This window comes from Lytechinus variegatus, chromosome 1, assembly GCF_018143015.1.
Source record: "Lytechinus variegatus isolate NC3 chromosome 1, Lvar_3.0, whole genome shotgun sequence".
In the NCBI taxonomy this organism is placed as follows: Eukaryota; Metazoa; Echinodermata; class Echinoidea; order Temnopleuroida; family Toxopneustidae; genus Lytechinus; species Lytechinus variegatus.
The window spans coordinates 40,978,859-40,991,054 of record NC_054740.1 but is presented as its reverse complement, the minus strand read 5'-3'; the positions used below and the strand labels follow the sequence as shown (position 1 = coordinate 40,991,054).

The following is a 12,196-nucleotide window of genomic DNA, read 5'->3' as shown; positions in this document are numbered from 1 at the left end:
GCTAGCGCATAGCTATTGTTACCGAGACAGCCAAGCAAAACGCAACATTAGTGGCTTAAAACATCATGACACAATATAACTTTGGCAAATGGCAGACATCTCGCAAGATAACAACAAACAGACGTGAGTGATGCGACATCTGTATAAAAACATATTGATATTTTTGTATATTAAAAATATACATTTAGATCTATTTGCCTAGGATCTACCAGCAGTTTCATTTAAATTTCCAGAGGAAAAAAAAAAGTTTCTGTCCGATCAATATATTACTAATGCCGTCTCAAAGATAAAACTCATCGGGGGCCGCGGAACCAGCCCCGAGGGGGGGGGGGCTTTAGCGCCCACTTTTTTCATCCTTTTGTGATTTCGTTCATAGTCGATGAGCCCCGGGCCCGTAGCTCACAATTAAAAAAATCAAAGCTGTTATGAATCATCCGGCGCCCCCATTTTTGCCATTTCTTCCTGTTATATTAGTGCTTTATTTGGTTGTTAAATTTTACATGTTGATGATGTTTAGGAGGATGTCAATACATTTTTAGGTTAGATTAACGGCTCTTCATTGGAGTGCCGATTGTGTCACTTTTTTTGGCACCCATCTGTGTTTTTTCTCTCATTTATTCTTAATATAATGGTTAATAATAATATATAGCATTTACGCTCTCCATAGTTAACTGTATCACAGCGTTTACAAACGATTTAAAACAAAAGTACATAATAATTACAATCCAAATACATGCAAAAGAAATAAATCGGAAAAGAGGTATGTTTTTAAAAGTTTCTTAAATTGATCTAAAGAGTTTGATGATTTAAGAAAAGTGGGGATGTTGTTCCATTCTTTAGAAGCAGTAATACTAAATGTGCGATCACCTGTTTTTGTTCGAGTTTTGGGTATGGCAAGCAAATATGGGTCTTTAGATGAACGGAGGTGGGGCGTGTTGGTCTATGGGAAGCAAGGCTATCTTTGATATATTTTGGCATCTGGTTATTAAAGGCTTTGAAGACAAAAAGAAGTAATTTAAAGACAATTCTCTTCTTTACAGGGAGCCAATGAAGAGAAATAAGTAAAGGGCCAGGATCCGGTACTAGGCAGATACGATTCTGGGAACACTTTCACTAGATCGTGTTCCAACTTCGGCGGATTCAGAACATATTTCTCTTCGGCAGACATCGTTCTTGCTATCGTTTCTCGATCTGCATGCACACGATATCAATTTCCCTCAAATTGATAAAGGACCTAATTTGATTTGTATATTGTAATAGGAGAATGAATAATGATAGAATTGAACTGCGTCAACCCGGCAGACATGGTTCCGAGTAAAGAACGATATCTGCTGTTAAGAACCATACCTGGCTGATTCAGATCTGTCGCTATACACCGGACATAGCAACATTCATCATACAAAAAGTAGATTCTAAATATTAATAACAGGTTCAAATGATAACTCGGTACTAGTATATTACCTTGAAGTATATGCATAGATGTTATTGAGCAGCAAATGATTTTTAGAAGTCCTGCTCCACAAGTTTATGAAAGAATATTGATATGTTATATGGATCATAATAGTCAGTCATTAGATATTGATTGGTTGTGATTGTATTTTTTTATACCCTGGCATTGAGCCAAATGCGTTGCTATTTCAGTGTCTGAATTGTTTTCTGCATAAATTATATAGGCCTATTTAAGCAACCTCCCCCCCTCGTTAGAAATTAGCATATAGCGTTGTGGCCCAGTGGATTAGTCTTCTGACTTTGAAACAGAGGGTCGTGGGTTCGAATCCAAGCCATGGCGCTCTTTCCTTCAGCAAGGAATGCATCCACGTTGTTGTGCTGCTCTCAACCCAGAAAAGATGAATGGGTATACCCGGCAGGAATTTATTCCTTGAAATGCCACCGCGCTGTAAAAGGCTGCGGGGCTAAAGCCATGGTAATAAAATCCAAGTCCTTTGGAAGCGCATATCGGGACGTTATTATTATCTACCGAATGGTCTCTAGCACATAATAATTTTTATACGTGTTCTCCCTTTTAACATTTTCGATCTCTGGTAAAACATTTCTTTTGCCCTCTCTATACTATTTTGTCCCCTACAGAAGGTTCGGAGACCAAAGGATGCACAAATGACGAGAAGTTTATGTCAAAATTAGTGAACTGGAGCAGCAGTTTTGTCCTAGATTCAGAGTGATTGTTACATTTCCTATTTTGTCCGGCCCTTGTAATAATTTATATAACTTAAACTACTTCTTGGACAATCGATTGCTCTTCTTGAATCCTAGCTCCATACGTTGCTGGGCGAAAAACACGTCATTTAAATTTATCCTTTGAATCGCAGCCATGCACCCCTATCTTTTTTTATAGTAAAATACTACTTTACCAACTTTGTGCGTTTCTTACAATTATATTTTATTTTCTTGTTTTTTCGTCAGAGAACAAGACTCCATCCCACTTCCATCAGAATTATCTCCAGAATTTGACGATGGTTCAGAAGAAGCCATCTCATCCAAACACCAGGAAAGGCTCCAGAAACTAAAGTCCTGGTGGTCGAAGAAGGGGCCCACTGCATGCATAAACTTTCCAACCCTGTCCGATAGCAGCGACAGTGACGACGACTACGATGACGATGTAGATGACGTGATCTTCGCCCGTGCCCGATGTCGAGTCATGCGCGTGGTTGGAAAGCTGACCACCATCCAACAGAATGTCCAAATGGTTTCTGGAGCAAGGCATGGACCGACTGACCAGGATGGCGCACGTTCTCTTAATCTTGGTGTTCTGCAGAGGACTGAAGAACCCCTAGATGACATCAGCTGGGGTCAATTAATGCTTCTCAACTCGATAGATATCCTGCAAGCCAAGATCAGTTTGGTCCGAAGGCTCTTTCTAGACTACAAGATGAACATGATGTCCAAGGGTAAGTCAGACGTGACCGAAGACGTAAGCCAAGAAGATGAAGTCTCTCTCCTGCCAACGAAAATTGAAAAGAATGGTGATGAGGAGTATTGTCTAAGATCACACTTTGCTAGAAGGCGACACCGGATTGCTAAGTTGTTCTCATCTCGTCATCACCGTGAATTAATTCGTAAGTTTTCCGATCTGTTCTATTACCTAATCAAACCAAGTATCTTTCCCCAGAAGCAAATCGGTGAACGTAAAAGGAAAGTATTGGTGGAGGATGCATTTTATAAGATAAGGGTCACCGGGTTGCCAGACTCTTTAAACGATGACAGTTGGAACGTTCTTGACGTTTGCCACCTTCCTAATACCAGCGTTATCTCAAGATGCATTAACTTTTCGACATTCCTTACGATGATTTCGCAAGATGAAAGAAGTCTCATCCGAACTGTGAAGTCACAATGTGATGTCGCACAATCCCCGTCGTCGTTGATATCGCAGTATCAGGAAATCCTCATCTACTTCCGAAACACTGCTCTCTTCTGCGCCTACATCTTCAGAAGGCTCAAGATCTTAGAACAGGAGCTGTGTGCCGCGGGGAAACACCTCGGCGAGATGAGAGACAAGCGACTGAAAAATTGCAAGCCGGTGAGCGATGGTGACGAACTCCTGCGTCGTGTGATAATGAAGAGCGAGGCGGTCCTGGAGATGAACGAGATCGCTCAAACGAGCACGAGTCCTGAAGAATGCCGCGCTAAGAGATTCATGATCAAGGGTATTTTGCGTATCGAGAAGAGAGCAGAGAATCTGATGTACCGATTTGCTGGCTGGAGGCGATCTAGAGAATTTCCCTCACCTAAAAGAACCAACAACTTCTACTTAGATGGGATGACAAAAACGAAAGCGGAACCCATGGAATCTCGGGTGTTCTACAAAACAACTACCGACGGTTTGATCATCAAACGATTCTGCATTTCCAAAGATTCCTTGATCAGGAAAGCATTCAGTCAATCCACTATCGCAGGATTAAATGATGCCCTCCTGGTGGCAAGTGAGCCCCATTTCAATTCAACATCCAGACAGATGCGATCAATGCGCTTTAAAGGAAATTTGACGTTTTAGTGCTGTTTCATTATCAGGCAATTAATATTTCATGCCACTATGTATTCAATGTATATATATTCAGTGTATATATCAAATAAATAAAGGGAAGCAAAGTAGTTAAAACGCGTTTAACCCTATTATTTTGGCTTCTTTATTCGTCGACTGTCATCGCGTGAAGCATGACGTGAAATAATGCACGAGCGAATAAAGCGGACGAGAAGAAATTTTGACCTAGCTTTTTAAATGAAAATCCAATTTTGAGGTAGATTGCGATTAAAATGAACAAATTAACACCATATCTCACCAACTTTTCTTTCCATTTTTCCCTTTCCCCTTTTTCTTGGACGTTGAATTACTTTTTTGGGGGAGGGGCCATTCCCCCCCCAACTGTACGCCAGTGTCCACCTCGCCATTGCAGTGCCCCCCCCCCCCATATACGACAAATCAAGTCACATTCAAATCAAGAGTATTAGCCTATATATCTAGCATTTATTCTAAAGCTGATCGACAATGTGGAATATAAAAAATGAAAAATAAATTGTATACAGCAAACTAAGTCAAGAGTAATATAATAGACCTAACTAACACAAGTGAAGATAGAAATTGATATGAAAAATTGAAATAAATTGAAAAATCTTTATTATACAAACACGAACATGCATGCGCTTTAACTCAAATCCCACTCGTGTCGTACCCAATAATAGACTTAGAATTAGGGTTTTAAACATTTGGTGGTTTATTTTGTTACGTCACATCCGATCGAGAAGCTAGGTAACCATAACCAATAAGACATCTAAATTATTCCATAAATTCTCATTTATCAATTATTGTTGCTCATGATGACTTGAAATATTTTTTTCTCCAATCATGAATGGAACGATGTATTTGATTGCTCAGGTAATACTGCTCTCAATTAAGAAAATGGCATTCACTGGCGGATCCAGGGGGGGGGGCACATCCGACTAGTGCCCCCCCCCCTTGACAGCTATAATCAAAATTTAATGTAAATATACCATTTTCACCTAAGTGTGCCCCCCCCCCCTTGAAAGCGAGGATCCGTTTTCGGACGAAATGACCTTAGATTTTAGATGAAAACCTTATTTTTTGGCTTGTCATATTTTAATCCGGAAAATATGCCCGCCCCCTGGAAAATCTTGGATCAGCCCCTGATGGAATTTTATTTAATTTATATCCGATATGGCGGGCTTCTTTCATGTGACGTCACAAAATGAAATCTTAATCCGTAACTATGATATGGACGATAATTCTGTTTTTATTTATTTTCGCCAAACCTTTGTATATTTCTCATTGTTTGCCTCTCGGTGAATTAGTATAAATTTATCTCTTATTTATAATTTGAAGTCGTAAAAATGAAAGAGGCAATACGGGGGGGGGGGGGCACCCCGGCATTGGAAATGGTAGGATGGGTGACCCCAAAATCTGAAACCAGATGCTGATGAAACGAGGAGTTTGAGACCTATTAGATGGTCCTCTGCAAATGGGGTGCTAGAATTTAACATGAATGGAGGTCTTGAGAACTGACGCCAAAAATGAGGGGCTCATATAGGAACAAGAGGGGGGGGGCGCTGGTCAATAATATAAAAGGTGCAAATGACATGTTTAAGTTTATTTTGATTGATTTCAAATCCAAACATAAAGGATTACAATACAAATAAAGATTTAAAAAAAAAACAAATTATCAAACATAAATTATGATGATAAATTACAAAAAAAAAACAGAGTCACAAATTAAACGAAACGAAAACAAAAGGAAAAGCATAACAAAACAAATCAAATGCAGGAAAAAAACAACTATATGCTGTCAGAAACTGTTTCACTCGACAATCTGTCAATTAACAGGGCAGAATTATTCTTATCAAATCAATAATCATCAGGTATTAATACGTCGTTCTAATTTATCAACTGCAAAATTATCATATAATTTGTGAAATATTTGTTATTGCTTTAATTTGAGGCCATGCTATTGATATACTTAGACCGCAAATCATACATTCTATTTACTCGTATTCCAGTGATGCATATTTTAATTATATCCGTTTCTTTGGGCACTAACAAGAGGCATACTGAGAAAGAGGGGGTCCAATAAGGTCCACACATACCCATACTGCCACGCACAGTAAAAATGCTTTTTAAAGTTTTTAACAACGCCGTTTACTTTAATTATGAATCGCACAGTAGTTGTTTAACAGCTTAAAGAACTATGCTTAATTTATTGAGAAATAAATATTAAAACTTAAACTTTACTGTTTAAACAACTATTGTCCGCGTTCATATAGTAAACAGCGTTGTGAACAAAATTTAAACAACTTTTTGCTGTGCGCTGTGGGTGCTCACGCATGCGAACAGCCAAAGGGTATTTGCATATTTATATTAACATGTATGTATTACTTTGATGTATTAATTATTTGTGACTGATAAGTGATACTTTTTTTCCTATGCACCTTTTTGTTATAAGAGTCTGGCGACATTTTTGTGTTTGTTTTAAAATGACACGACAATAAAAAGAATCGATTTGAACTGAAATGAATATCCCCTCGAGGGGCAGCATAGTTTGACCCATTTCACCCAAGATTGAAACTTCTTTGAACATGTCTATCTTGTTTGGTTGTTTTTTTGCTTTTATCAATAAACCCACTTGGCATTTGGGCAAACTTCCACATTCATCGCATTCGTGGGGGTGGGAGGGGCAGGTGGTTCAAAATAGTACAGAGATAGTTTGTTAGAGTGGGCGGCATTTATAAATTTACAGGTACTTTAGAATGAAGCTCGTTGAGTCATTCTATTCTACCCATAGGCGGCGAATTAAGCGGGGGGACGGGGGGACGTGTCCCCCCTAAATTTCTTGTTGATGACCTTTTTTTTTTGGCTTGTCCCCTCCTAAAATTTTTGGCTTCCGCCGCCAATGATTCTACCTAACTGAACAAAAAAAGAGCTAGCCAAACTCGTTGATCGTTCACTGTTCCATCACTGATTTCATTCAGTTCCCCTCATAATAGTAACAATACCTAGTAGATAGCAATACTTATTAAAATCACCGTCTTTTCTCCGCATTCCACTACCATTATCACAACCCATCAGTCCATATCATCCATCTCAATCACAATCACACACCCGCTCTTAAAATGTACTTTTCTTCTTTTTAAAACGAATGCTCATTAACATGACAATGATTGACTCACCCTTTGCACAGCATTGAAAGTGAAATATATATGCGGTGATATACTTGAATTCTCTTTTCCCGGCAAACGAACTAGAAGTTTTGTTTGCTTGGGAGTAAGTTGGGGCCACTTTCACTGTATTGTTTCTTTGAATTGTGGTTTCTTTTTATACAATCGGGAGCCCGATCTGTTTGGATCGACTCTATATAGATACTACTCTTTTAACCACTGTCTTGGGCTTATAGTGGTATGTTGCATGAAGCTGCAGTGTGCGGACTTTTCACAAAGGAGCCGTTTTTAGTGGAGATCCCAGATTGAAAGCACACATGCACGCACGTATAATACAAGGTAAGATTTTATAAAAAAAAAATACTGGAATTGTTATGCGTTCGGTAAATTTCACTATGTTTCATAATTTACAACCGCGGAATGAACTGAATAATTAGAAATCTATATAAATGTGATGATATATGTGTTTATGATTTGTAATAGAAGTGAGTCTTCATGTCGAATCGGGTTGGACACATTATTAGGTCCTATCGTATTGATAAGGGGGTGGGGATGTCTATTGATCAAGATTATATAAAATATATCATTTTTGTCAAGATCGATCATTTTTATGTGAGTATATAGCTTAACCCGTGTCTGCACGGAGATGAATGATGAATTATCTAGCCTATGAATGATTAATAATCACTGTTTCATTTAAATATATTAGATATATTTGAACATTGCGTTTCTAGAAAAGAAGAGGAAAATTCTGAAAGATAATATATCAATTTAGAAACTACCCCCTCACTCTCTCTTTCTAAATAACGAAGATGTAAACCCACAATTCAAAAGCCAGTCAATCTGATTTGGTCAATCCTTATGCTATTAAACTGGTAAATATGACGAAAATGCTTCATTAGTGTCAGTGATAAACGGAATGCAGTTTACCATTGCTGCTGAGAAATAGACTTAACCAACATAAATTAAACTGTATTGCAGGTGCGATTAAGAAAAGGTATATAGATAGGCTTCATGATTTCAATAAAAAATATTGATAGTAAGATAATATTGATAACCGCGAGCTGAAAATAATTTTCACTGCTTTCTTGTATTTAGGGCGAAGCTGCTATAATTTTTTCTCATCCTCTTATCATCTCTCTCCTCCCTCTCCTAACGCTTTCCCAATTTTGGCCTTGTCATCAAACACATCCTCACTCATAACTCCTTTCCCGACAATTTTCGTCTTGATCTGCCTCTCTTCTTTCTCCCGTTCTCGACGGGTTCTCTCCCACTCTCATTCCTTTCACTCCCTCCTTCTCTTTCTCTCTCTCTCCTATTCCATTTCCCCGTTTTTTTTTTATTTTTAGGGAATGATACTTTCCGAAATATAAAGGAACATTATCATGATAATGTATTGTCCAAAATCTTTGCCACCCTTTCACACGGTAAACAAAAATCGCCTATTCTGAATGATGATTAGTGAAAAATGAGGCTATAATGACGAATATTTAGCACGTGTTAAACCAAAATAGAACATGATTAAAATCACCAACGCTAATCACAGTTACGATTCCAATGGCAATCATCATTACAATGATGAGTCAAGATTCACGTGTGAAAAGGCCAGGAGACTGGAAAGCTAAAAAAAATCAAAACAATGAGCCTTTGATGGGATCGCTGTATCTTCTTTTCTTGTCAATCATAATATAGTGGACTTACGTGACGTTTAAATATTACTATTTTCACAAAAGAATCTCATCGTGAATTTGTCTTTAAAAACAATTTCAAGCGAAATTGAACTTCTTTTGTGTATGTAAGTTTAGGCTCTGCCTCCAACAGTAGTTTTAGTAACTCCCGACAACAAATGCGTTTTCTATACCCAAAAGTTTTATTGTACTTTGGATGACTAATAAAAACGGGTCACATGATTTGAATCGAGGTAAATCTTGCCATTATTTGGTCTAAGAATTCTATTCAAATCGTCATGTGATCTTTCTTGCTCCAATGTCAAAGCACTTGTTCATTATCATCTTTTAACCTTTTGCTCTTTCCGCACATTATAAGTTCCTCAAGTTATCGTTCATTTGTTTTCTTCTGCCCCTGTTAATATTTCTACAGGCACACATATAATTCAATCTTAAGTTTCATTGGCCCTCATTCACTTTCCACTTCACAATCCCCCTTTCTTTCCGTTTTCACTTACCCCTTATCCCTCTCGTTTCTTTCAGAAAAAAATATTCTACTCCTTTTCAAGTCTTTATTGAAACAGGCTTAAGAAGTGTCTTTGACATTTTGTTTTCAGATTGAAACCGTTTATGACAGTTTGAGAATGAAGGTTCTTGCATATAATAGTTCTGCATGAAAACACGGTAAGACGATCACAAATTTTGTTCTGACATGGTATTTGTAGTATAAATTAAAGGACAAGTTGATTTGATAGAAAAATCCAACAAGCATAACACTGAAAAATTCATCAAAATCGGATGTAAACTAACAAAGTTATGACATTTTAAAGTTTCGCTTAATTTCACAAAACACTTATATGCACATCCTGGTCAGTATGCAAATGAGGAGACTGATGATGTTATCCACTCACTATTTCTTTTGTATTGTATTATATGAAATATTATATTTTTCTCCTCATTGTCAAGTGAAACGATTACTAGTAATTCCTCCTGAACATGTGGAATTAGCATTGTTTAATACTATATGGTTCAGTGAAGTTGATCCTTATAGTTAAGTCTGTAAAAAATGAAATATTGTATAATTTAAACAATAAAACCAAAAGAAATAGTGACATCATCGACTCTCTCATTTGCATGTCACTAAGTTGTGCATATTACTGTTGAAACACGAAACTTTAAAATGCCATAACTTTCTTATTTTACATCTAATTTTGATGAAATTTTCAGCATTATGCTAGCTTGATTTTTCTCTGTTTATTCAAATCAACATTTTTCTGGGGGTGAACTTAACCTTTAATGGTACGATTTTATTAAAAAATTATAATTATAATTCAAAAAATTATAATTCAACTATGAAATCTGAGTTTGATTTGAATTATTTTTCATTAGATTATTTCGTATAGAGTAGCTTCATAGCTACATGTGTTTTTGCTATTGTTTGGTAATATCTACCTAAAATAATCCTTAACAATGATTGACCAATGTTTGAAAAGCTGTTGACTGTAGGAAGCTGACTAACTATTGTATCAAATCCAAAAATATATAAATTTTTGGAAGTTCTAAAATTTCTTGTGAATACTCACATCAAATCAATGAATTCATCTGAGTATTTACTAAATATGTGCAACATGAACCAGGATTCCTTATGAATTAACAATCAGTATTTTGGGTTGCAAGAGCCACTTTTCAGAAGGTCCACTTACCAATATTGATAATATTTGTACATCCATAGCCATTCCTACTAAACCCTATATACTAAGTTTGACTCATGACAGAAGTTGATAATGAATTAATATGATTTATGACAGGAACAGATGGATGTGGACAAAATTCAAGCCATCATCAAGAAGAATGGTATCTCAACCATTCGCTATGAGATGCCCGATGTATATGGTATATCTCACTGCCGTCTATTCCCGGCTGCATCCTTTCAAAGAAGGACCACTGAAGGTGTCAAGTTCAGCATCAGCACCCTGATGTCCTCGGATCCTCAAGGTAACCTGGCGTCTGGCACCGGGTACGGAGAAGAGATTGGCTTCGGAAACTGTCTGGCGTTTCCAGACTTGGAGACCTTTCAAGTCGTGCCCTGGGCAAAGTCCTCTGCTCGGGTGCTGATGAATCCTACGATTGATGGCCAGCCTGTTGTAGGTTACCCGAGGTATGTGGCACGTCGTCAGATTGCAAGACTCAATGCAGTCGGTTACACGCTTCTTTCTACGAACAAATACGAGTTTTGTGTGGAGAATGCAGTGGAGAGAAAACCAATCTTTTCAGGGAGGAACTTCGGAGCAACGGTTCGGCTTCCGAAGGTGGAAGGCATCTTGGAGCCACTCTGCGATTACCTTCCGCAAGTTGGGTATGATATATTGAACATGGATACAGGATATGGACCTGGACAAATCGGGATGTCCTACAGACCAGCGTTTGGGCTGAAAGCAGCGGATACCGCATACACTTTCCGAACGTCAATTAAAGAAATCGCCCTGAGGAATTCTCATATTGCCAGTTTCATGACAAAACCATACAGCGATGGCAACGGATCGTCAGGGCACTTCATCCATTCTCTCTGGGATACGAAACGCAAGCATCCTATGCTGTTTGACAAGGATCATCCTACAGGGTTATCGAAGAATGGTCGTCACTGGGTGGCGGGGATTCTATCACATGTTCCGGGTTTAGCTGTCCTGATGTGTCCGACCATCAACTGCATGAAACGCTTCGTTCCAAATGAACAATCTCCCGTCAACGCATCATGGGGTTACGATAACCGCAGTACGGCCGTGCGGGTTCGGGTCATGGGAGATCGTGGAACATTCATTGAAAACCGCCTTCCAGGAAGTGGCTGCAACCCTTACATTGTCATGGCAGCGACAATTGCAGCGGGCATTGATGGCATCGCCAACAAACTTCCTTTGCCGCCTCCTGTGAAAGGCGACGTGATGGACGAGAAGTCCCTACCTCCTCTCACAGCTAGTATTCCAAACAACATACATGACGCTCTGAGCGCTCTGGTAGCCGATACTGTCCTTTGTGATGCCTTAGGAGATGAGTTCATTAACTGCTTCCTATCGCTGAAGCAGCAGGAGGATCAACTGATGACTACAGCAATGGCAACAGGAAACAAGAACTGGGAATATGATTACTATTTTGAATATATGTGATATTGAGCCTTCACACGATGATTTTATTTTTCATAGATGTATAGCATGTGTAGCATTATGATATCACTTTTAAATAGAAAACTAATGCTTTAGTTCAACATTTTTTTGGTACACCAGTTCTACAACTGAATATTAGATGAGATTTATCAATATACATATTTGTCTGAATAATGCATCATGTAATGCAAA

At 38.2% G+C, this 12,196-nt stretch overlaps 1 protein-coding gene across 2 annotated transcripts; it reads left to right on the top strand.

Annotated features, from left to right (window-relative positions):
- The first annotated feature begins 7,194 nt into the window (after nucleotides 1–7,194).
- On the top strand, nucleotides 7,195–12,196 carry LOC121414154 (lengsin-like). Of its 2 annotated transcripts, none has more exons than XM_041607237.1 (3): nucleotides 7,195–7,518; nucleotides 9,464–9,530; nucleotides 10,661–12,196. In XM_041607237.1, exon 3 carries the CDS (start codon nucleotides 10,661–10,663, stop codon nucleotides 12,005–12,007), a length of 1,347 nt encoding a protein of 448 aa, XP_041463171.1. In that variant the 5' UTR covers nucleotides 7,195–7,518; nucleotides 9,464–9,530; the 3' UTR covers nucleotides 12,008–12,196. The 2 variants fall into 2 exon arrangements, with proteins under 2 accessions (XP_041463171.1, XP_041463164.1); XM_041607230.1 differs by having other exon boundaries at nucleotides 10,655–12,196.